Source organism: Camelus ferus, chromosome 4, assembly GCF_009834535.1.
Source record: "Camelus ferus isolate YT-003-E chromosome 4, BCGSAC_Cfer_1.0, whole genome shotgun sequence".
NCBI classification, from domain to species: Eukaryota; Metazoa; Chordata; class Mammalia; order Artiodactyla; family Camelidae; genus Camelus; species Camelus ferus.
In genome coordinates, this window is record NC_045699.1 from 56,602,705 (window position 1) to 56,628,466 (window position 25,762).

General features: G+C 47.2%; 2 protein-coding genes and 1 long non-coding RNA gene across 7 annotated transcripts in view; 1 reads left to right on the forward strand and 2 right to left on the reverse strand.

Annotated features, from left to right (window-relative positions):
• Positions 1–11,052: 11,052 nt before the first annotated feature.
• On the forward strand, positions 11,053–19,964 carry SLC31A2 (solute carrier family 31 member 2). Of its 2 annotated transcripts, none has more exons than XM_032478218.1 (4): positions 11,053–11,352; positions 14,928–14,994; positions 17,332–17,521; positions 18,569–19,964. In XM_032478218.1, the coding sequence occupies exons 1-4, from the start codon at positions 11,347–11,349 to the stop codon at positions 18,735–18,737; spliced, it is 432 nt and encodes a 143-aa protein (XP_032334109.1). In that variant the 5' UTR covers positions 11,053–11,346; the 3' UTR covers positions 18,738–19,964. The 2 variants fall into 2 exon arrangements, with proteins under 2 accessions (XP_032334109.1, XP_032334110.1); XM_032478219.1 differs by lacking the exon at positions 11,053–11,352 and adding an exon at positions 11,415–11,742.
• On the reverse strand, positions 11,749–18,686 carry LOC116663231. Of its 3 annotated transcripts, XR_004319418.1 has the most exons (4): positions 18,548–18,686; positions 17,663–17,876; positions 17,242–17,367; positions 12,467–13,329 (listed from the first exon to the last, which is right to left on the reverse strand). It is a non-coding gene; the product is annotated as an uncharacterized LOC116663231 (long non-coding RNA). The 3 variants fall into 3 exon arrangements; XR_004319419.1 differs by lacking the exon at positions 12,467–13,329 and adding an exon at positions 11,749–12,024 and having other exon boundaries at positions 17,663–18,573; XR_004319417.1 differs by having other exon boundaries at positions 17,663–18,573.
• Positions 19,965–22,082: 2,118 nt separating the features above from the next.
• Positions 22,083–25,762, reverse strand: part of FKBP15 (FKBP prolyl isomerase 15) — a 45,935-nt gene continuing 42,255 nt past the window's right edge. For both annotated transcript variants that reach the window (XM_014557520.2, XM_006182587.3), the window contains exons 27-28: positions 25,039–25,135; positions 22,083–22,722 (exon numbers count right to left, since the gene is read on the reverse strand). In XM_014557520.2, the coding sequence (XP_014413006.1) occupies positions 22,645–22,722; positions 25,039–25,135 (175 nt within the window). In that variant the 3' untranslated portion in view covers positions 22,083–22,644. The remainder of the gene's footprint in view (positions 22,723–25,038; positions 25,136–25,762) is intronic.

The window sequence follows — 25,762 nt, forward strand, 5'->3', positions numbered from 1 at the left end:
GGAAGCTTAGGAGAATGTTATCTATAAATCAGAACATAGATGAAGTACTGAGGCCGTGTGTGTTTCAACCTTTCCATTCAATTCACACTTTTTGGGCTGCCTATAAAATGAGTACGAATACCCAGACTCAGAACACATTCACAGAGCTGTTTCAGCTTAAGAATAATGAATTTCCCATGAACTGTCTTGGGGTGAAACTAGGCAAACTCCATTTCTAGGCATAATCTTCTTAGATGCAAAATACATTTGTAATGAGTTTCTGTACGCCTGTCTCAGAAAGCAAAGAAAATATTAAAGCTTGTTTGCAAAACTTGCACAAGAAAGGACCTAGTGATTCCAGAGAAATTCCAGAGAACTCATGGTTAGCTAGAATTTCCTATCAGATTATCTAGCATCAGGCTTCTTTTCAAACAATTTTTCTTAAAAAATGGGTCACAGGTGTCTATTCTGCCTTAGATAACATCGGCTTGGATATCCAAACTCCTTTGTTAAATTCTGCACAAGTTTCCCCTGGGCATTGTAAGATGGCACTTCCCCTTGTGTAACTTGGAAGCCTGACACAACTGAAGGGCTTTTGGCTCCAGCGGGCATCTCTACCTGGCTCTGCTGAACCGCCCTAAGCCCCAGTTGCCTATGAGAGGTCACCTACTGCACTCAGGGAAATCTGTGCCTGGGCCAAGCTGCAGATCTTTCTAGTGGGTCTTCTGAAGGGGGATGGTGGTGGAGGAGGACAGGGTTGAAATACTTGTTACCTTGCTTTGTCTTTACTCCTGTGTCTGATCAAAATGGGTAACAGCTCCACCCAGTGGCCAATCCGCATTAAAACAGCATCACTTCTCTCTGGAGATGCAGCCACTAGCCACTCTTGACTATAATTACTTGAAATGTGGCTAGGCAAAGCAAATTCAGGCAGAGAGTGAGGCCCACGGAGTGATGCGGCATTCTCTTCTGCACACTAAGCACCTTGATGCTCTGGGAAGAGCTGACCCATCGTCAGCGAGCCAGGGCTGTAAACCCAGCTCTGCCCTTGCTTCCTAAGTGTCCTTGGAGAAAGCATTACCTTTGCTGGTATTAATTTTCTCTTCTATCAAGTAGAGAGAATTTAACAAGGGGATCTCAAGGCCCTATTAGGGCAAAATGTCCCATAATCTCTGTCGTTTCTTCTGTCTGCTCCTGACCAAGTGAACAGGGAACTTGTAAGGAAGTGCCTGGTTTCCTGCTCATTACAGGTTCCCAGCATTTCCTAGAGTCTTAGGAGTCATGAAGAGACAACAGATACACACACTCAGCATCTCAGCACAACACCCTCTTCACAGGATGCTGTCACAACAGCCCTGCAGGGAAGACTAGACAGAGGGTGATGGTCCCATTTTACAGGCGAGAAAACAGCTTCAGAATGACTATTTGACTCATCCAGAGTCAGAGATGGATGCACAGGAAGCTGTGCTGGAAAAGACATCAAAGATTAAAGGAAGATGGTCCCCACTGTAATTTTACTGATAGGGAAACTGAGGCCCAAGATCATGTGACCCAGTAGCAGCTTTGTTAGTGACAACATGGAATCCTCAGTTTCCAAGACTCCTAGTCCAATGTTCTTCCTTTTAAACTGTACCTCATGTTCCTCGTCTGTAAACTAAGGAAAATGCCCAACTCAAGATGGTGGTGAGCACTTAGCACTCAGAGGTAAGCTCTCAATAAATACAGTGAGTGGGAATGTTGCCTGAGCTCAACTTTTATCTCCAGTTAAGTTCATCTATCCCTGAAGTCTTTGGCTAGAACTACCCACAAACAGACTTTCCAGAAAATATTCACCCTTTTGTCATCTGCAGGGTGGGCTGAGAGTGAGTTGGCGATGAAGACCAGTGAGGGGCAAAAGAGTTGAAGACATACTGCCTGGAGGGAGGGGAGGTGGCTGTGATTTGGGGAATGATTCTCTTGCACGTGTAAAGGAATAAAGAGCCTGACAGTCCTCCTTTGCAGAGATGAACACGATGGAAAGAGACATCCATGCCCAGCTGGCAGTTCACAAAAAGTTATTGTCACTGCGTGTCTGACCTTTCCAGAAGTCCCCCGAGAGCCTGGCAGCTGGGTCCTTGCAGCAGTGAGTGCCAGTCATCAGAGTACAAAACAAGCTCTGTGTGTCTTCCCACCTCTCTCCACGTGGTGCTTTCTCACATTGCACAGCACTCTACAGTTTATCAAAGTCAGATTTCGACTTTATCTTAGCTCAGCTCACAGAATCCCTGTGCAGGGGGCAGAGAATGTCCATCTTCAATAAATCAATAGCCAAGACATGGAAACAATCTAAATATCCATTGATAGGTGACTGGATAAAGAAGTTGTGGTATTGTCTTTATTCCTGTCAGGGCCCAGAGGAGGAAAAATGACTTTTTTCCAGGGCAATGGCACAGTCTGGAGTCAGGCCTTCTGAGTCTTAGCCCAGGAGGGCTATCCCTTACTGTTCCTCCCTCTGAAGGAAAAAGACATATCTATCTTTGCTCCTTCAAATTCCCTAGAGCTCTGATTATAGTTTTCTGGAAACCGATGTCTCTGGGACTAGAGAGACAGGTTAGGTGACCCCTTTGCCTGGTCTTTGTGCTCAATCCATTTCTACAGAAGCAACTCTAGGCTGCTTTCTGGAAAGTGACAACACATCTCCCTCTCCGCAGACCAGGCAGGGGCCTGCAGATGGGGACTGTCCATAGAGGCGGGGTCTCAGGGCAGGAAGGATGAGAGGAGGCTTTCAAGAGCTGGTCTGAGAGTAGGAACAGACAAGCTGGCCTCGGGTCTAGAAAGGCACATCTTAGTCAACCCTGGCTCTGGCTGGGAGCAGTCCCAGCCCTGGGATTTGCCAAGTAAGAGGCTAGGGATATAGTTTGCCCATCCATCCTGCAGCATTCATGCACCAGATTTACCTCCTGACCCACATTCTCAACTCACACATTAGCTCACACTCACCACTCACTCTGACTCACAAGTACAGAACCATAAATCTACCCAATGCACATGAACAGTTACACACAGACTCTAACATACAAACACACTCACCATACACATATCCACAACTTCATTCACACGCAAGTGGCCCCTCATCCCCAGTGCTTTGCTGACTTCTCCCTGCCAATCACTTGTGATTACTCAGAAGGGGACATCCAGGCACATTTGAAAAAACTGCCTGGACCTCTGGGTACTCACAGCAAATAATCTCCCTGATCTGTAAACCTCCAGGTGGTTCTTTGTTTTGTGATACCAAACAGCACAAAGTGTCTGTTGAGTAAACAAATATTGTACCAACTGCTTATCATCTGACTCTTCCATTTGCCTCTGAGTCACTGTTGTGACATGACATCACGGGCCAATTTCAACTTGACGGAAACCCTTCAGGGCCTCTCAGTCTTCCTGCAGGAGGTAGGTGTGCAGGGCCTGGGAGCCCTCAGCAGCTGGAGTGGACAACTTCATAGCAGGTGCCCAGGGGAGACTGTCAAGACAAGTCCACAGTCCCCGTGAAGTTGGGCAGGGTGCCCGTGCCTAAGATGTCTTAGAGGTGTTGCCTCCTCAGCCCTGGCTTCAAGAATGAACAGATCTACCTAGAACTTCCCTTTCCAGTGAGGCCAAGACAAACTGTTCTTTTCTCTCTCATCTGTTTGTAGTCCTGTTGTTTGCTCTAGTTTGGTTAAAGGCCATTCTAGACAAGCAGGAAAGTTGGCAATGTTGATGTTCCCTATGATGGGCTGAATAATGGCCCTAAAATATATCCAGGTCCTAATTCCCAGGCCCTGCAAATGTTACCTTAGAGGGCAAAGGAGACTTTTGCTCATGTGACGAAATTAAGGGTCTTGAGATGGGGAGGTTATCCTGGATTATCTGGATAGGCTCTAAACGTAATCACGAATGTCCTTAAAAGAGGGAGGCAGAAGGGCTCGACACAGAGGAGACAAGGCAATGTGAGATTTGAAAAGAGATTTGAAAATGCTACACTGACAGCTCTGGAGATAGAGGAAGGTGACTGCAAGCAGAGGAATGCAAAGAATACAGCTCTAGAACCTGGAGTGTCAGGGAGGGGACTCCCCCACGGAGCCTAGGGAAGCAGTGACATCTTGATTTCATCTCAGTGAACTTGATCTCAGACTTCTGACCTCCAGAACTGTAAGACAATAAATCTGTGTTGTTCGAAGCCACTCACTGCGTGGTGATTAGTTACAGCAGCCCTAGGAAGTGAACATGCCCCTCGGGGCGGGATGGCAGGCCCACGCCCTCCTTCATCCCAGCAGGCTTCAGAGCCACAGAGGAGATGAGTGGGGAGCCCAGAGGCCCTTAAGTGCACCCTGCATTCCTGGGGGCTTTCTACAGGACCATGGGGGCACAGAGGCCTGGGGGATGCGGCATGGGAAGTTCCCCAGCGAGAAGAAAGCACACCAGGGCAGTCCTGGCTCCATGAGAACTAGGAAACAGGTAACTGGGACCCTCAGGATCCGCCTTTGGGTGCTCACTGGCCCAGGGTGAGTAGGGTCATGTTCAGGAGAAAAGAAAAGCTCAGGGTCCTGGTGGTGGCAGAGCCAGTGCAGAGCAACGTCTCAGTCAGGGAGGAACTGGAGCTCTGACCATCATTCTTAGGAAGAACAGAGCCCAGAACCACAGCTCCCAGTCTCTGGAATGGAGAGTCCCCAGGGTTGAAGGTAAGGCACGGCTGCTCACATGCGACTCCTCCTAGAACATTCCCTGCGGCCACCCTGAGTGTCCTCACTGGGATGTGCCCCTGCAGGGCCTGGGGGGGCCCTGCCCCCAAATGCTGTTACAGCTGCTGGTTGATGACTCCCGTGTGTGCTCAGTGCTAACGTCACTATCGCACGGGCTCTTCCGAGTAACTGTGTTGCTTCCCCGCCCCCCCACCACTGTGAATTTTCCCCCCACTTGTTTTCGTTTTTTCACCTTTTATTAACTGTCTCTCTGTGAGCTGCCTTCAGAGCCTTTGTGAGCAGGCAGGACACATTAGTAAATAAATAAAGTCAATTAACAAACAAATGAACATTCAAGAAAAAGAAAACGTTAAGGACGCTCTCTACCCTTGGCCTCGTCTCACCTCCCTTAAATGAACCCAGGGAGTGAAGAAAAAATTACCTGGATTATAAGTATTCCCGTTCTTTATTAATGCTTAACAGATCACCCCCGAACTTAGTAGTTTAAAACAACCGTTTTATTTTGTTCAAGATCTTGTGGGACAGGAATTCAGGAAGGGCTTGGCTAGACAGTTCGTGCTTAGAGTCTCCCACGCAGTTTCACGGAGATGTCCACCGAGGCTGCAGGCATCTGAAAGTTCACCCCAACTGGACCTCAAAGCTGGCCTCATTCACCTGACGCTGGCTGATGGCTGGGAGACGAAGCAGGCTGTCAGCTGGAGCACTGACCCACAGCCCCTCCATGTGGCTTGGGCTTCCTCATAAACGGTGGCCTCGGAGAACTCCAATTTTTTTTAATGCTTGGCAGCTCAGAGCCTCCAAAGTAAGAGACCCAGTACACAGAATGGAAACTTTGTTGCTTTTTAAAATATATATATAAATACATATAACAATTTTATTGAGATATAACTCACATACCATAAAATCCACTCCTTTAAAGTGTACAATTTTCGAATAGTCACCGAGTTGTGCAAACATTACCACTAATTTCGGAATATTTTCATCACTCATTACCAGTCTCTCCCTATTCCTCCCTCCCTCCAGTCCCTGGCCACCAATGGTCTGTTTTCTGCTTTGTAGATTTGCCTATGCTGGATGTTTCATATAAATGCAGTGATACACTATGTGGCCTTTTGTGACTAGCTTATTTCATTTAACACAATGTTTCTGTGGTTTATCCACATCGTACCATGTATCAAAACTTCGTTCCTTTGTATCGCCAGATAATACCCCATCATATGAATGGTGCCTGATTTTTTTTAATCGTGGTAAAATACACATAAGGTAAAATTTACCATCTTAACAGTTTTTAAGTATAACAGTTCAGTAGTGTTTGGCACATTGGCATGGTGTGCAACCCGCCTCCAGAACTCTTCTCATCCTGCAGAACTGCATTTGATGACCCAGCCTCAGAAGCCATGTAGCAACACTTCCGCTATAGTCTACTGGTTGTAAGTGAGTCATGAAGGTTGGCCCAGAGAGAACAGAGACTCCACTCCGGATGGGAAGAATGTCGAAGAATTTGCAGTTTTAAAACCACCATGCAAGGAAAGCAGGAGATCTCAAGGCCCTGTTTGGGGGTATCCCAGGAGCATCTCAGCTACATTTGGGTAAGATGTATATACCTCTGTCTCCCACTGGAGTCCGAGCTCTTGTCTCATATCCTACACATGCTAGGCTGGGGTTGTAACAGCTGCTCACAGCCTCCCAGAGTGGGACACAGCACTGGGCCAGGTGCAAGTAGAGAGGCCGGAGCCTGCCAGACTCACTGTAAACCCTGACAAGTCCCACCCTCTATCCGGGTGGCCATGTCTGACCTTCTGGCCCCTGGATTTCTACAAGGATCCAGGTTGACAGCAAGAGCCTCTGCGCACAGTGGGAAAGCGATTACAGGGGAGATCGTGATGCGGATCCAGCTCGAAGTTGACAGGAGAGAAATCAGGCTGATCTAAATGCCCTCAGTGATCAGTGAAAAGCAGTCACAGCACAGAATGTGAACAAGGGAGAGGGCTGAACGGTAAGGCGCCCTCCAGGGCACCTGCCTGTCCTCTGTTTTCCTAAGACCTCACAACTCAAGGCCAGGGCTTCTGAAAGAAGTTCTCGCTTTTTTTTTTTTTTTTTTCCAAAGCCACTCTAAACAGGTGGTATATTTATTTGTATGATTGGTGGTCTCTCTCCCCCTGGTCTGTGAGTTTGGGAGGCAGGGCCACAGTTGGGTTTGCTATCATTGTCCCGGGCTGTGAGGCTTCACTACATCTCAGCTGCTCCTTCCCTGTGCTGGGGCCCGGCCCTCTGGGGCCCTCCCCTGGTGGCCCTGCCCAAAGCTGGCCCAGAGCCCCCTTGCTCCAGGCGCCTCAGTTCTCGCTCCCTCTCCTATAAGCGGAGATATTCGATGGGTTGGGAGAGGGCAATCCTTCCTCTTCTCATGCTTCTCCATAAATTATTTTCTCATTTCTCCCACAAACTGCCACAAACCTGCCCCAACTTTCACAAGAAACAAAACCACCCCATCTCAGAGGCTGCCTCTCTTTCTGCCACTTCCTTCCTCTGAAGCAATGAAGCCCAGAGCGCATGCCTGCTGGGGTTCATTCACTCATTCAACAAATGTTTATGGATCAACTGTGCTGTGACATGAGCTATTTCAGGAGCTGGGAGTGCCCTCCTGGACAAAAATACAGAAACCCCTGTTCTCCTTGAGCTCCCATTTGAGTGCAAAGAAAGGAAAAATGAATAAGCTAATTCAACAGTAGGCCACAAGGTGACACATATCCTGGAAAAACAATAAAGCAGAGTAAGCAGGGTGAGAGATACAAGAAGAATTGCAGTTTTAAATAGGGTGGTCCGGGCAGGTCTTACCAAGACGGCGAAATTCGGGAAAGAAAAGGGAACATGCAAGGAGAAAAACCTACATTAAAAACACTTTAGTGGCTCTTTGTCCCAGAACAAGTTTCTGACTTTAAATGTGGCCTTCAGGTTGCCTGTGGCCTGGCTCCTGCTTTCCCCAGACTCACCAACACAAAGTTCACACCATACCACACACATACACACACACACACACTCTGTCTCCACACTCTGGCCAACCTCCAATGTGCATACTCTGCCTGCGCCACACACAGCAGATGCAGAAGGCTGTGTTATGTATTACGTATTATACGTAACGCTACTCATAGCATAACTGTAACATAATAGATGTTTGTGGGAGGAGGTTAGCTGAATGGAGCAACATGGCAAATGTGCAAAAGTCCGAGCCATAAAGTGTTCAACTCCAACCTCAAGCTCACTTATAACCACAGATTGGCAAGTGAAGGGGCAGTTAGAAGTCCTCCATTCCACCCCTCACTGAGGCCCAGAGAGGGATGGTGTTGTCCATGGGGTCACACAGTGTTATCTGAACATCCAGGCCAGACAGTCTGCAGAAATAACATTTTGGTGCATGTAAGCTTTTCATGAGACCTCAAGTTCCTCTGCTGAGCTTCAAAAGGAGAAATGACTGGTTGGATTTCCTTTCCACCAACTGACCATGCCTGAGCTGGGCTCTCTGTTTAAAGGGCCCCTGGCTGATCTCTGTGACACTCGAGGCAGCACCATCTTTTCCGACTGCAGATTCTGTCCTGTCCCCTGTCTCTAGGTGTGTGCTAGAAAGACAGGGCAGACTCCGTTGTTCCTTAGGAGGAGGGGAATCTACAGGCTGTCAAAGGACAGAATCTGGAAAGAATCTCTTGCCATGGGCCAAGGCTTGGCCGGCTGTGGTGTTATCTTGTGAGCTGGGATTCTGTGGCTGGCATCCGGTTCTCTGCCTGGGGGCCGGAGGAGGGGAGTCTCTGGTGGCTCAGAAAGAAAAGGGGCACTTTAGAACTTCAAAGCTGTTATAATATAATATACTCAAGGAAGTGAGAACAAAGTATGAAGGTCATCAGATTGTAACAAAGCCAACAAAAACAATCAAATGAATAAAGCTGTGTTGAAAATCCTTTGCTGGGTGATGGGGGAGTGGAGGAGTGTATGGGAGCCTGCTTGTGTGAAGGTCAAGTCTTTTTACTTCTACTGCCCAAAGAGGTGAAAAATGACATCCAAATACCAAGCTCTTGGGGCCCAGATGCGTCAATAATACGTCTTCTCTGCATTGCTTCCTTCATGGGCCCTAGCACATCCCTGACAGCAGCGGACCTCCCTCTCAGACCTCCTTGCAGTGTCAGCCCATACTCTTTCCCTGCCCCAATCCCTGACTTCCCTCTACCCCCACTATCTCTCAGCTTGAGGCCCTTAGAAGCCGTGTAATCCCGAGCAAGTGGCTTGACCTTTGCAGTGGCTTCCTCTCATAGTGTTGCTGAATCCAAGTCCCTATGCCTGACCCACAGTGAGGCTGAATAACCTGAAACATCGGAGTTTAGAGCAGAGAAAGGTTTATTGCAGGGCCAAGCAAGGAGAATAGGGCAGCTCACACTCAAAAGACCTGAATTCCTCAGTGGGTTTCAGGAAAGCATTTTTTTTTTTTAAATTGGGGAGGGGGGTAATTAGGTTGATTTATTTATCTTTAATGGCAGTACTGGGGACTGAGCCCAGAACCTCCTAGATGCTAAGCATATGCTCTACCACTGAGCTATACCCACCCCATACAGGGAAGCATTTTTAAAGGCAAAGTGAGGGAGGGGAGTAGCAGGGTGTGTGATCAGCTCGTGCACAATTCTCTGATTGGTTGATGGTGAGGTAACAGGGTGGTGTCCCTAGGGGTTAACATTATCAATCCTCAGTGTCCAGTAGGTCTAGGGGCTACTGCTCATGGTCATCAAGTAGTTAACCTCTTCCATTTGATGGGGGTTTTAGCATCTGTGAAAAAACTCAGGAAATGTGCATCGAATACTGTTATCTAACTACTTCAGGGAGAAACTAAAGATTCTGTGATCACCATATGGCTGATTTACTGTTTAAATTCTTACCAGTTTTCCTGCCCCAATTGCTATTTTTATCACTACAAGTTCACATCCTTTCAGTCACTAATTCTTGAGCCAGGCTTTCGTGACTCAGGGGAGGCCTGGAAGACTACACCTTTTCTACGAAGAAGAGATAGGCTGAGGAAACGGAAGGAGGGGTCTCTCCCAGGAAGGCCCTGTAGGGTACTGCTCAGTTACAATAGAACAGAAATATTTGCTGCTTTTGATGACAGTGGCTACCATTTTTTGAGCACACTCCCACTGCCAAGTCTATGCTGGGACTTTAACACACGAGTCTTCATTTAAGACTTACAATACCTCTATGACATAGATTCTATCATTCTTTCCATTTTACTGACCAGGAAACCAAAGCTCAGAAATTTAAAGCCATTTGCCAGAGGTCCCACAGCCAGTATTTGCTGGTTCAGGATTTGAACTGAGGTCATACTCCTGGTTCAAGGTCCTCTAGCACTGTCTCTAGTAAGGTTTTCCTGAGGAGCCACTTTCCTCATAGGAAGACTGGCAAAGAGTTACTAAATATATTTTTAAATTAAATACTGCTAAAATTCCCTCATCCCCTATAAAATTTACCCCCTGAAAACTGGATGGATGAAAATGGACGACAATACACAAAAATAAAAATACCAATAAGAAAAGAGCCTACCACCCTGGTTATCAAAGAAGTACAGATTAAAATTACAACTGTGTAGATGACTGGATAAAGAAGTGGTGCCACATGTATACAATGGAATACTACTCAGTCATAAAAAGAATTAAATAATGTCATTTGCAGCAACATGGATGGACCTGGAGATCATCATACTAAGGAAAGTAAGCTAGAAAGAGAAAGAAAAATACTATATGATATCACTCAAACGTGGAATTAAAAAAAAAAAAAAAGACACAAATGTATTTACAAAACAGAAACAGACTCACAGACGTAGAAAACAAACTTATGATTACCAGGGGGGAAAAGGGGTGGGAAGGGATAAACTGGGAGTTCTAGATTTGCAGATACTAACTACTATATATAAAATAGATAAACAAGTTTCTACTGTATAGCACGGGGAACTATATTCAATATCTTGTAGTAATAAAAAGAATATGGAAAGGAATATATGTATGTATATGTATGAGTGAAACATTATGCTGGACACCAGAAATTGACACAACATAGTAAACTGACTGTACTTCAATTAGAAGAAAAATACTACTGTGTATTGTTTTTCACTTAGATTGGAAAAGACATTTAAAAAAAGACAGACAGAATGGCTACATTTAAAGCCTGAGGCATAATTAATTTACTCCTAGTTTGTTGCTATCCAGCCCATAGGATGCAGTTTTCAGTATTTAACTCAACATATGTTAAACTTCGCACGGTTTACTACAAGGAGCAATAAACCTTATTTATGAGAATCACGAAGACAAGTGCAAAACAGGAAGGGGCTAAACGGAACGCGGGAGAGAGCCCGCTGGGCTGGCGGCTCTGGCCCCTCGGCTGTATCTGCTAGCGACCTGGGGTTCAACGGCGGCTTCGGATGCGCCCCAGGCCGCGGGGAGTGAGGCGCGCGGCGGGGACCACAACTCCCAGGCGCCCGCGCGCTCGCCTCGCCCCGACCACGTGACCTCGAGGCCCAGGTAGCGAACGCGGCGGCGGCGGCGGCGGCCGGTCGAACTCGGAGCCCGAGACCCGAGCGAGCACAGGCAGCCCCGGCGCCCGGCCGCCCAGCGCGCTCACCATGGCGGTGAGTCCCGGCGCCGCCGAGAGCAGCGGACGCGGGGTGGGCGCCGGGGCGCGGGTCCCTCTAGCAGCCGACCTGGCGCGCTCCCAGGTGCCCAGCGCCCCTGGCCCAGGGCTGGTGAGGGGTGTGTTGACAGCATTGTCAACAGCGGGAGGTGGGTTGCGGGGACACGGCAGGCAGAGCTGGCCGTGGCTTTGGGGCTTTATTTGTCCCTCCTGCTGAGAGTCATTCCGCCTCGACGAGCAGTCATTACTCCGCTGCTGTGGCTCAGCTGAGGGTGGAGGCGCGGTGGGTGAAGACAGGCGAGTCCCGGGGGAAGACTCCAGGAGGGCTCCGGCGAAGAGGGATTCCCCAGAGCATTTCAGCCTGCGACCGGGCCGGTCCCCTGTCTTGGCAAGTTCGTGGTCTGATCCTTTGCGGGGGGAAAAAAATACTAGACCCAGCTGCTTTCCATCCTCCCTACATCTGGGTCAGAAATAGCCTTTCAGATAAACTACTTTTCTAGGTAGAGTTCACTTGGGCTGGGGAGAATGACAGCTTGCAAAACTCCTTGGTCTTTGAATAAATCGTATACGCAATTTTCTTCATCCGGTGAAGTCTGCCATGGAACTGAAGATCCAGGAAGCCAATGCAGATCATTTATTCAAACACCCACATTCACCTCCTACTGGTCCTCTAAAAAGGGAAATGGATGGGAAGAGCTTATATGTAAAGTTCCCCAACCAGTCAGCAGCAGAACAGGGACCTTAAACTTCCCCTAAACTCTTTGGCTTATAAATGAGGGCACTTTTCTCAAAGTTTAAGTAATTCCAAATGAGAAAATGAAAGAAACAAGTCCTATGACTGCTCTCTTCTTCACCACAGCCCTTCCTGAGCAGGGTGGGGCCCTGAATAAGGCATAGATATATTAAATTCAGCTGCTGGAGGCCCAGATTTATCCTAAGCAGCGAAACAGTGTAAGAGGTCAGCCCTTTACATATCTGACCACAAAACTTTTTAACTGAAAACTGCAGCCCCAAGTCAGGGTGTGCTGATTTGAATTTTTTTCTCCTGTGAAAAGGCAAGAGAGGTGAGTCTTTGTCCCTGCCTGGCTCCTCACTCCCCAGTGGGGTGGAACCACATGCTCTGTGTGGACACTTCTACTGGACTGTCCTGCTTCCCCTGGCTGCCTCCTGCTCTTCCTGCTTCAGAAGATGTCTCAGCCATCTGCCTCCCCCGCTGGTTAGGTGTCTCCCAGGGTTCTTCATCCCCGGTACCCCGAAGGGCTCAGTGCCTCCCTTTCACTGAATACATACACCTCATTGTAATATTTGTTCCCTTCCTTCTCCCTTAACTGGCGTTAGCTCCCCGGGGGCCAAGGACTTGTCTCATTCATCTCAATCTCCAGCACCTGCATCCCTAGCACAACAGTTTATTGATTGAATTAATCCCACTGTTTTGTGGCTGTTGGGGTCTGCTGTTGATAACTGAGATAAATGGCCCAGGACCCAGGATGATAGAAGGAACCCAGTTATGGAACCTCTCTAATTAGCCACAGGGGACATTCCAATCATGCCACCTGCTTTATCAAGTGAACTCAGGGAAAAGCTAAAGCTGGGACACCTCCCTCCACCTCAAGTGCAGAGATGGTACTGGAGGCTTCTGCTAGTGTAAATGGAATTTCACAGGATTATTTGTACCTGTTTGTTTTTGCATATTAACCTTTTGTGAATATTTTGCCATCTCAACAGATACTCTTTTTGAAATCTTAACAAGAGATATTTCTGGAGTAGTAGGACTCAAAATGATTTTTACTTTCTTTTTGGTACTGTTCCAGCTTTTTACATTGAGCAAGTATTATAAGCTTTTATATTAGCGGGATAAAAAGCCATTTTTATTTTAAACTTCTTCAACATGATTTTTAAGACTGCATGGGCTTCCATTTTCTTCTGATGAGGTCTTGGACAAATCCCTTTCCCTCTTGGGACTCATTTTCCCCATCTTCAAATGAAAAGGGGTTAGAGAGGGACCAGAGTTGGACCAGATCAGTGTTTTTCACACTGAATTTCAGCAGAGCTCAGAACTCTCTCCCCATTTCACCCAGAGCCCTGTGTTTTATATGGTGGGGTTACAAGGAAGATTTTATTTGCTGGTGTTCCCTGGCAAAAAAGGTTGAAAACGAGGGGACTAAAAAGTCTCTGAGAATATAAACAAGGGGATGTAATGTAACATCTTGGTAACTGTAGTTAATAGTACTGTATTGTGTATTTGAAAGTTGCTAAGAGATCTTCAAAGTTCTCATCACACGAAAAAAAATTGTAACTGTCATAATGGATGTTAACTAGACTTCTTGTGATCATTTTGCAATATGTACATATATCGAATCATGTTATACACATGAAACTAATATATGTCACATATCTCAAAAAAAAAAAAAACTTTCTGAGGACACGTTTAGCTCTGACCTTTGAGAATTTTAGTATTTAACCATTGTCTTTGAAGGCAAAGGCTTTCACCAGCTGATCCCAACTCAGCCAGGATCTCCTTAGCTGGGTGAGCACCTACGGTGTTTGTAGAGCTGCTTCTGCTGGCTGAGGTCTTATTTGGTGACAAGAGGGAAACTTCCCTTTTCTGAGAGGGTAAACTAGGTTGATCCTTCTGGCTTTAATCTTGCCAAATACAGTCATTAAACCTGGTGTGGGCATTTAGAATCACCGTCCAGTTCCCATGTTGTCCTCCTTTCTTGGGCATTGAGAGGCAGCATAGACACATAGGGCTTTGGCATCCTTCTAGACTTGGGTTTGAATCCCAGCTCTGCCAACTTAGTAGCTTTGTGACCTTCAGTAAATTACTTAACTTTTCTGGGCTTACTTTCCCCCATTTTCCTTCCTAATTGGCCCTGTCACACAGACGACTATTGTGAAATGAAATAATGTGTGCAAAGCCCTTGATGCTGCCCTGAACACAGGGTGGACCAGGCACTGTTTGAGAAGAGCATTCAGACAGGCGCTGCATGGTCAGTACTTCTACCTTCGTTTTTTTCTAGAAGACTGAGCTCATTGAGGGCGAGACATTAACCTGTATCCATAATGCGGGGCACAGAATTGGACTCAGCAATACTTTGGTGAATTTCAAGTGAACAGGTGTGGGGCAGATTGAAGACAGCTGCCCCTAGGCCCCTCCGTGATAAACACCACTGGAGCGGAATGGCTGGAGCTCTGGGGGCTAAAAAGAGGCAGTCGTTCCTCAGGCTAGTGCTTCCCCATTGGTTTTGGAGGGCATGGGGAGTCATCTCATTGTGACCTGAGAGCACTGTGACCTGGCTGGCCCAGTGAGGATGGGTACCCCGCCAACACCTCACTTCTACCTGGAGCAGGGCCAGCTCAGTTATAGCTCTGCTGTTGACCCGCTGTGGAACCCTGGGCAAGCCCGGTCCTGTCTGTCCCCTGCTGTCCCTGATGACCACTGATGGCCCTTCCAGCACTTAAATCCAGTGACCTCATTTTCCTGCGCCTTTAGAAGAGGTTGCTGGAGACCACTACGGGACACAACTTCCACTGCCCTAAGCTACCTGTGATGCAAAGTCCTTTCTCTTTCAGATGCATTTCATCTTCTCAGATGAGGTAGTGCTTCTCTTTGATTTCTGGAAAGTCCACAGTCCTACAGGTAAGAATTGGGAAGCCCAGACTTGTAGATTGAGAAGCCTTATATCCAGACAGTGGGAACCTAGGTTCTCCTATTGTTTTGCTCTGTGGATATTTTATTTTGTTTTGTTTTGATTTGGGGGGAGGGGCAGGATAATTTGATTGATTGATTGATTACTGGGGATTGAACCCAGGACCTTCTGCCTGCTAAGCACATGCTCTACCACTGAGCTATACCTTCCTCCCCATCTGTGGACATTTTAGTGAGCCTGACTCCTCTTGCATAACCATTGGGCAGGAACTCTGCACTTATAATTCCATTTGCAGCCACTGCCCTTCAGATTGTAAAGGGCTCCGTTATGTCACTGATCCTCACTGATCTGCCAGAGAGAGGCTAAGGGATGCAGTTTTCCCCTCTGTTACAGGAGAAGGAACTGAAGCCTAGAGAGGGGAAGAGACTTTTCCAGGGTCACACAGCAAGTAGGCATCAGAGCCAGTACTAGATCAAGGCCTCTTGTCTCCCAGTGCCTCCTTCATACAGGGTTCACTGTCCAGCATCAGCTCAGAAGCACCGAGCAGCTGCTACAGCAGCCTTTGACCTCAAATGAGACACCAATTTGAAAGAGAAGAGTATTCCTTTGACCTGAAAAGGCAGAGCCAGGCACTAATTCATGATGGAATTATATTTCCACTTAAGTAATTGCATCTTTAAAATAGACTGGAAACAGCCCAAATGTCCATCATTGCAGGTACCGATCAAATAAATTATGGTCCTCCCTACAGTGTTACCATTCCAGTAATCTGTTGTGGAGCAGACCTAGTGGCTTAAGAGAACAGCAGTTGTTTTATTATTCTTTCTCAAGGTTCTGAGTTGACTGGGTTCAGCTAAGCGGTCCTCACTCAAAGTCCCTCACATGGGCAGGTGTAGTCAGACAGTGGCTGGAACTGGAGTCATCTTGAAGATTTCCTCATTCTCATGTCTACTGATTGATGCTGGTTGTTAGTTAGGACTTTAACAGGGGTTGTTGGCTGAGCACCTACATGTGGCATCTCCTATGGCCTGGGCTTTCTTGTGGTGGGGCAGCTGGGTTCCAAGAGCAGGCGAGTGTCCCAAGAGAATAAGGCAGAAGTGCGTGGGGTTTTTAAGACCTAGCCTTGGAAGTCACAGAGCACCACTTCCACCTTAATTGGTTGAGACAGTCACAAAGGTCTTCTCAGGCTAAAGAGTAAACACCCCACCACTTGATGGCAGGAGTGCTGACACTGTTAGAAGAGCATATTGGGTGGGATATAGTGAGGTGGCCATCTTTGGAAAATATAATCTGTCACAGATGATCTGAAGTCACAGAAATAAGGTAGATCCGTGTGAACTAAGGGGAATCCATGTGCCAGGTACAGTTGGATGATGATGTCAGATGCAGAAGAGTGTGCACGGATAGGAAGCTGTCATTTAGACAAATAAAGGTTTATATATACTTTGAGTATCCCTGAAGCTATATATACAGGAAACTGCTAGCAGAGGCTGCTTTTGGGAGGGGAACTGAGGTTTTGGGAGACTGGGCTGGGAAGAATACTTACTTTTCATAGTATACTCTTTTGTACTATTTGAATTTGTACAATGTGCATGCAATTACCTGTAATTTTGTACTTTAAAAACCTGCATCTTTTGCAGATGATTTCCTCCTGGAAGCCCAATAAAATATTATAGCTGGACCATTTAGTATCCCTCCACTTGTTAAGCAGAAGCAGCAATTAGCAGTTAAATTTACATAGCAGCTCTAGTAAGCATTTACTGTTTTCTGTAAAGTAACTTACTGGCTTTTTTGTCCACTATTATAAAAGTAATACACACAGTAGAAACTTCAGAAAATTCGGTGAGCAGAAAATGAAAAACTCCTGTATCCTAATTTGCTGAAATAATTATTACTCTCTTGCTGTATCTTTCCTTCCAGACTTTTCTGTATGCACACAGGTAAACAGAAACTTGCTATACATGCTCCTCCTTCACAAGAAGTCAGGACAGAGATTGGGGCCTCCTGCCAGGGGCACAGCTGGGGTGGTGGTATATGGCTTCGCCACCCTCGGCCCCAGGCTTTTCTGGGTGGCTCCTCCCTCTGATCTCAAAGCTACACTCCAGGAGGCCACCCCCACTGAGAACGGGCTGGACTGGGGGAGACAGTGAGGAAGTTCTGAGCCCAGCGAGGATGAGGAAGAGATGAGAGGGAGAAGTAGAGGAATGGATTCAGAGAGGGTAGGGGGAGGTGCTCACCTGCCACCTGTGCCAGGTCCCCGGGGAAACTGCCAGAAGGGAAGCAGTGCTTGCCTGGCCCAGCCTCTGTAACTCAGCTTCCTTTGACAGGCATGGCCCTTTCGGTGTTGGTGGTCCTGCTCTTGGCTGTGTTGTTTGAAAGCATCAAGGTTGGTAAAGTCAGGCTGCTCCACCAGGCCCTGGCAAGCCTGCCCATCCCCACCAGCCAGCAGCTCATTGAAGAGACAGACCAGGATTCTTCAAACTCAGACTCACCCCCAGTCAGCAGATCCCACCTCAGGTAACAGGCATGGCAGGTGGGAAATGGGAAGAGTCTTCACATTCACCCCGAGAGGTAGGCTGGGCCCCCAGGACATTATCCCCATTTCACAGAAAGGAAACTGAGGCCCAGGGAAGGACCCAGATTCGCCCAGGTGCTTACAGTTACTAAGTAGTGCGGTGAACTAGAGCTCCGGTCTCCTGCTGTCCAGGCTGGAGCTCTCTCTGAGCAGCTACTCGGGAAGCTCCAATCTTCAGAACTTTGGTGCAGGCCTCAGCCTAGCAACAGGGGTGGCTGCCCAGCCCTCCTCCAAATCTCAGCAGGCTTCCTTAGGTCACTAAGGTTTCCAAACCCAAGATGGAATCTGCGGCTGTCTCTACACACAAATGGTAAGAGTTACTGTCAGCAGTGTATCCAGCTTGGTGTGGGGCACCCCTTCTCTCCTCTCTTCCCTCCCCATGCTGATAGGACAAGCCCTTAGGATCCCCATTCTGCCCTCCTGGCAGCTCCAGCTGTGCCTAACCCGCCTGCCTGCTTTTTACATGGGTGTCTCAAATAGTCACAACCCCCCCGCAAGGGAGGAATTCTTATACCTGTCTTACTAATATATCTGTTTTACTGATGAGGAAATTTAAGTTCAGAGAGGTTTAGACATTTGTGCTAAGCTACAGCTAGTAAGTGGTAGAGCTAGGAATTGATCTGTCACTGAAGTTCATTCATTTTCCATTATAATACTGCCTCTTACAGTAGATTTGGGGGGGAAAAGTCTGCCTTACTGAGGATTTCATATTATCCCTTATCAGTATTATTCCTTTTTTTGCCTAGGACACCAGGAAGCTCAGAGATAAATGTGGTAGAGAAGTGATCACCCTAAACTTGTTGTACAGGTCTCTCTCCCCTCTCTCAATGGTTTCTGATATGCCTCTTTAAAAAGAAATCTCTCCTGGGTCAAGCATACAAATTAGAAATAAGCTGGTCCTGTAACTCAGCTGCTCTTTCTACTCCCTGACACCAGCTCCTAGCTTCCAGCTCAGGATGGACATTAACCTGGCTCTCCTTTTTATCTAGGTGGTTTTTGTGTCACTTCGGCCAGTCTCTACTCCACGTCACTCAGGTGGTCATCGGCTACTTCATGATGCTGGCGGTCATGTCCTACAACACCTGGATTTTCTTCGGCGTGGTCCTGGGCTCAGGTGTAGGCTACTACCTGGCCTACCCACTTCTCAGCATGACTTAGCTGGTGAGAACCGTGCAGGCACTGAGGGCTGGAGAGAGCGCTGGGACCTCTTCTTCCAGACACTGAACTTCCAGCCCCGCACCTCCTTTTTCTCCTGATGGCTGTTCCTCACCGCTTTCCCAGCTCCTGGAGACCCACAGCCGAAGCCAGCACTTGCTCCCTGGAGTTCGGAGGCCACTGCAGCTCCTCGGCCAGCCTGCAGAGAGCTCAGACAGTCTTTCTGTGCCTTAAGAAAGCGTCTGTGACCAGAGGGAAGTTGGAGAGGCCAGAACCTAGGGGCAGGTTTGCTGAGCCCATAATGACTTCTGACTCAAACTTAAGCATATCCAAAAATCTTCAAGACAGGGAGATGGTTCTGGGTGATAAGGGAACGGACCCTGGATACTCTGCTCTCCTGATCTGTGCCTTATCTAGAGGAGCATCTTCGAGTGAACTGACTTCTGTCCCTAGGGGACAGAGACCACCGGCTCCTTTTTCTTACCTTTCTGCCTTGGGATGGGTGACAATTGTGCCTTCTTTGGATCATGTTGACAAACTTAAGATTTCTCATTTTTCCCATTGAACTCCTGGTTGGCAATTTTGCACAATAATACAAAATTTTTACTGAAATGATTTTATTTTATTCAATGATGATGGCAGCATCTGCTGGGACCTGCTTCCCTTTCTTGGGGGAGAGAGTAAGTAACAGCAGATTAAAGGCAGAAAAGGACTGTTATCAAGGTCAAGGCTCTGACTTATCCTCTGAATAGAGTGAGCCCCTCACATTAGAGGAAGAAGATAGTTTAATGGCTTCAGGTGTCTGGGGAGCTCTTCATGGCCTTGATCCCAATGCCCCCTCTAATACCTGATCCTTCTTTTATGCAGAACCAAGAACTGCACTGAATAATATTCAGTACTGATGTTCTCTATTTATTACTTACTGCTCACCCATAATGATCTGGTGGGGAATCATGACTCACTCACTTAAAATACTGAGTAAGCCAAGGAGGGTACTGACTGAAGATGCAATAAGCCATCAAACCAAAGCATTACATTTGTAGAGTTAGGTGGGGCTCTCCAGGTATTTGAACCTCTTCCCTTTAAAGAAAAGGAAAGAACAGACCTAAAGAGAGGCAAATCACTGCTGTGTACTGTCTACACTTAGGTACCTCATGGGTTAGATGAAAGATGGTCTAAAGCTTTGAGAATGAAAAAAGAAATACACTGTAATAAACATATGTTTTTAAACAATGTGTGACCGTTCGTCTGTTTCTCCTCATTCAAACAGCAAGCACACGTAACTCTGATAACAGCTGCAGGAGCTGAGAGGGGCCAGTGGACCTGGTAGTGCTGGCAGGAGGGCTGTCCGAGGACTGAGTCAGTCTGTCTGTCTGCTATGAGGACAACTCTGTGCTCAAGGAACCCGCAGCCCTGAAATGCTGTGCCCTCAGGCAGACACCCCCGATATCAGCCAGCTCATCAAGCTGTTCTTTGGTTCATAAAATATTGATGGTGAACCCATGAGAAAAATTAAGTGTCACGTGGACTCAAAATGCCCATGTTGGCACAATTATTAGCACCTTCTCTCCCTGAGGGCAGAAGTAAAGATGTATCAAAACCACTTTTCAATTTACAACAAGAAAAAGCTATAACAGAAAATATAGTACGTGATGCCTTTGGTATTGATCAGTGCATTGTCCCCACATCATCGGGGAACTGGAGAGCTGCACAGTGTCACAACAGGTGTACGACTTCCAATGTCCAGTGGAGTCTGGCTGCTGGAGGCGCATACATCCATTTATGGGTCCTGACCAGCTGAGGCTCCTCCCCTGGGCACTGCCGAGAAGAGCATCTCCATGGGTGATCAGTAACCTCTTCAGTTTGATAGTCTCTTCAAATGTGGTAATACCTTTGAGGTTTCATAGCAGGCAGGGCGTCTTAAAATAATCTGTCCTCTAGGGAAATGGATTATATGGCTAGACAAAGTAGGCATTTCAACCTTCTTCAAAGCTAAGTCACAAAAGGTGGTATTTTCTCTACTTGAATTTTTTTTTTAAATTTAACAAACACCCGTCTAGTGTTTATTATGTGCTAGGCAGTGTTCTAAGCACTTTACAGTATTAACTCACTGAGTCCTCACAACAGCGTAGAAACTCTGTCCTTGTCTTAGAGATGAGGATGCTGGGGCACAGAGAAGTTAAATAAAGTCACCCAGCTCATAAGTGGCAGAGCCAGGATGCAGTGTCAGGCAGCCTGGCCCTGAGTCTGAGTCTGTTCATCATCTCAGATGGGGGTTGAGGCTGAGAGAGTGACTGGCTACGGCCACACAGCACCCAGTGGAACAAGGGTGTGAGTGCAGATTGTGGAGACTGAAAAGTCTATGCTCTGTGTATTTCACCCTAACAGAGTAAATTCTGTTTCAGGAGATCTGGGGTGGGGCCTAGGAGCCTGTATTTCTGACAAACATCACTGCCCTCCTCCCTCAACCCAGGACGAATGCTGCTGGGGTGGCCAAGAGCCCAGGCTCTGGAATCTGATGGTCAGGATTTGAATCCTCGTTCTGCTGCTTACTAGCTATGTAACCTTGGACAGGTTACTTTACCTCCCTAAGCCTCAGTCCCAGCTATAAAATGGGGATAACAGTATCTTCTGCAAGGGTTACTAAAGGTGAGACAGTCTGTGTAAAGTACTCCATGATAGTGCCTATTTATTAAACAACAAAGTTTAGTAAATGGTAGTTCTTATTGCCTTCCAGGCCCATATGGGAGACAGGCTCAAAGTTGTCATCACAAAGGATGACGTCAGGTCAGATGGAGTGGAATTTGAGTTCCTATCTCATAAACATTTTAAATCAAGGGACATTTTTATTAAAATTATTCTACTTTTTGAAGATTGGTTGCATGGTCTTTGGAAAATCCTGGAGTAAGTAAAATGATCACAAATATTTTCTCACTACTATTCCCTGCAATAGTCCTGGCCTTGAACTCAGGGAATGGAAGCTGCTCTCAAAGTGAAGACTCAATCTCTCAAGTGCTATGATGGGTAACAGAACACTGGGACCCTCCCACCTTCTCTGCATGGCTTCCTAGGGTGTAGGAGTAAGCTTGCAGGAGCAGGTGGACGACAGGACTGGTCCTCACACAACCATGCTGCCCTGAGCCTTGAAACAGCTGGGATGAGCTGGGATAGCAGAGTGGTGACTTTGAAAGCCTGAAATACCAGGGTTAGGTACCAAGAGGAACATGTTACAATGCCTTCAAGCATGTTAACTGACCCAGATCTGTTACAACTCTTGACTCTCAGATTCCCACAGAGGAACACAAATGGCCCTCAGAACCAAATTCAATTTCACCCCAAGAGCTTGAGTCAAGTTTCATTGCAGACATTTATTTTAGTTTTGTTAAAATCAAATATTCATTGACCTCTTATATCAGATTTAAGGCAAAGAAAAGACGTATGTCCCAGGACTGCAGGCAAGGCTGTTAACTGAACCGGGTTTAGATGGTGTAACCTACTCTCGGTTCTACTGGGGAGACCTCACCCCAGGTGACAGTCTTGTTGCTGGGACACAGCTGAGCACTGAGAGGCAGATCAGTCTGAGAGTTAAGAGAATAAAAAGCTTGGGAGAGGGCAGGACTGTCGTAGGGACTGGCTGGAGGGGAACCCCCCAGCCCTTACTCCATGGGGGACTCTGAGGTGGGATCATGGCGGGCTGTTGACGGTCGCCAGCGTTCTGAAGACAGGTTCATACTCCTCTTCACCCAGGCAGGCGGGGCTCAGAAGCTGGCTATCTCAGATATCTGAACTACTGTCCTCAGAATGCTCACCTTCACCTCACCCTGTGCCTCGTCTAGACCCAGGGCTGTTGTGCAAAATCATGCTTAGGGAAGGGTCAGCAGAGAAACCTTTGCACCAGTTTCCTGGGTCTTCATCCCAGCCAGTCAGTGTCATCGTCATCATCATCATCTCCAAAAAGGGGTGTTGGGGGCGGGCGTCCCTTCATGCTCTGACAAAACAGGAAAGAGTAGTCAGTCCTCACTTGTCCCGGCACCAGACGGACTTGCCACCTTTGTAAGGTGAAGCATGTGTTCCTGGCTCCGAGTTGAAAAGAGGTTGTTGGTTAGGGTCTTACTGAAGGGACTAACCCTGAGGCCAGCAAACCTAGGCTTCCAGAAAAGCTAAGACAAGCAGCCAGAGAAAGGAGGCAATCTCTCAACACAGAGACAAGAAGACCAACTTTGTTTGGCTAATTTTGTCATTTATTTATGAAACACAGGTATTGATTTGATAGGTTTCCTCTCATGCGGTAACTTATAAACATTTCATGTGGGAAAAGGAGAGAGTGGGAGGAAGATAAAGAAACAGAGAAGCAGAGCAGCCCTAAAAGAAGAGGATGCAGAAAAGTGAAGGGAGGCTGGGAAGAATACAGTCACATCTGAGAAAACGCTGTCATGGTCTGTCTAAGGAGGCCTGTCTGGCTCTGGAAGAGGCCCCACCATTTGAGAGAGAGTTGAATTTAGAGGCCAAATGGAGAATCCCAACAGATGAAGAAATCCCAGGGACACAGGGCCACAGCCTCCCACCCCTGGTCTCACTGACCCTACCCTCACTCCCTCTAACCAGGTAGGAGGATAAGGGGGAGTAATGGGCCTCAGCCCCTCGTGTTTTTCTTCTGGATTGGGAGGGAAAAGGTTCCCACAGGGGCAGCAGGGAGTGATGCTGGAGACAGGCACGCATGAGTGTCCTCTACTAAGGTATTTTCTACTCTGGTGAACTACCCTGGCCCAGGATCAATCTTTACAGGGCTGGCCAAAGGGAAGGCAGCGTGATGTGGTCAGAGGTCCCTGGGCTAATTCCATCTCCACCACCAACAGACCTTGTTCCTCTCTCTGGACATCAGTTAAGTGGTCTCTAAATTCTGATGGTACAGGATTTTAGAATGTGGCTCACTGCTTCTGTTTTGTTTCAGCTGAAGTTCTGGCTCTGCATTTACCAACTATGTAACTTTGGACCAGCTCTATAACCTTGGACATGTTATCTAATCTTCCTGACCCTCGGTCCTTTTTTCTGTAAAATGGGATAAAAATGCCTACACCAAACTGGACTGGTAGAGGATTAAGGATTAAGTAAGAATGTCTGTGAAGTAGTTTTCAGACTACCCAAGAAACAGACATTAACTTGATAATACTAGTATTAATACAAATAATATACTGCTAATGTAAAAATTCCATCTATATTTAAGGCAGTCACTTGAGACACTCAATTTTTTTTAATGCAGAATTCATATTCAGAGTTCTCAAATGAAAATTTAAAAATTCTTGGGAAGACAGACTAATGGAGGAACTGGTGCGCTCGCCCCCAGTGGAACGCAGGTGAGAGGGGAGGGTTCTGGTACATGCAAGCTGGATCCCAGCTCAGTCACAGCCATCTCCCCAAAGTTTTGGCTAAAGGAAAAACCCATTCTGGTGGATACATGAGAGAAAATTTGCCCCCATTCACCTCTTATTTCTGTTCCTGGGACAGACTGGCCCTGAAGCTGATCTGTGTTCTCCACCCGCGTTTCACTCCAGTGAAACTGCCATCACAACACTCTTGGACAGCCAAGGATGCTTGCACGTTGTGCACTGAGCACGATGGCGACAGTAGATGCAAGAATGAGGGTTCTGATCTAGGTTCTATTAGCAACTCATCTTCCTGGCCTTCACTCTGGTGCTTTGTAAAACGAAGTTGTGCTATCAGTGCTTAACCCATCTTCTGCCCAGGGATGTTGTGAGGACAAAACAAGGCAGCAGGTTGGAAAGCAGACTGAGGAAGCAGAAAATGCTCAGAAACAGGTGGTCTTATTAGGAGCCTGGGGTTTTAGTCCGAGCTCTGCCATTAACTCACTCTGTGGCTTTACGTAAATAAATCATCCTTCTGAGCCTCAGTTTCCTTGTCTATGAATAAGGATGCCAGAAAAAAAAAGATCTTCAAAGTCTTTTCCAATTCTAAAATATAAAAAATACCCTAGCAAATGTGAGTAAACCTGAGGCTTCAGCATTTTAATATAGGACTAAGCAGCCTGACTGTCTTCACTTAAAGCAGAAATCATGCCTGCATGAACGGAGATCATGATCCTTTCTCAAGAATAAAGTGGTATCTGGCCATCCCCACCATGCTTACAGAGCTGCCCCCTCCCAGCCCCGAGTCTGCTCCCACAGGGCCCTGTGCACAGAGCCCAGGGAGTGGGCCACAAACAGGCTCCATTCCTCTTCTCATGGCCAGCGGGGAGGGGCCCCCACGTGGTGGCGTGAGGACTCGGCAGCGCCTGGGATTTCCTTACCACCTCATCTTCATCCTCCTCCTCAGCCTGTGCTTTGGGCCTTGGAACTTTCCGAGTTGCTCCTTTAAACAGTTCATCCTCTTCATCCTCAGAGAGACTGAAAGAAAAATCAGGAACATCAAGTCACAGAAAAACGTTGTTTCTGCTCCAGGCCACAATGCCCACCGGCTCTGGGGTAAGAATGCAACAGGTGTGGTGACCACCCAGGATTCCTCCCATCTCCACACCGGCCTCCCAGCACTCGTGAATCCTCTGTAACCTACAGCCAGAGCGATCCTTTAAAACTAGTAAATCAGACCATGTCACCCTTCAGCTTAAATCCGTTTAACGGCTTCTCACTGCCCTTAACGCCCAAACTTCTAACAGTGACAACAAAGTCTCACAGGAGCATGGGAGACTCCTTTCCATCCTGCAGGTCTCAGTTTAAATCTTATCTTCTCAGAATCCTTCTCTAATCACTCTATCTAATGTAGTTAATAACTCCCACTTTATTCTCTATTACACACCCTGTTTTTTTCCCTAAGCACTTATCATAATTTATAACATACAGCTGACTCCTGAACAGGTCTGAACTGCGCAGGTCCACTTACAGGTGGACTCTTCAATAAATGCACACTGTGGTACCACACGACCCGCAGTTGGCTGAATCCAAGGATGTGGCACTGCAGCTGTGGAGGGCCAATCGTCAAGTTATACACAGAGGGTCAGCACCCCTACCCTCCAC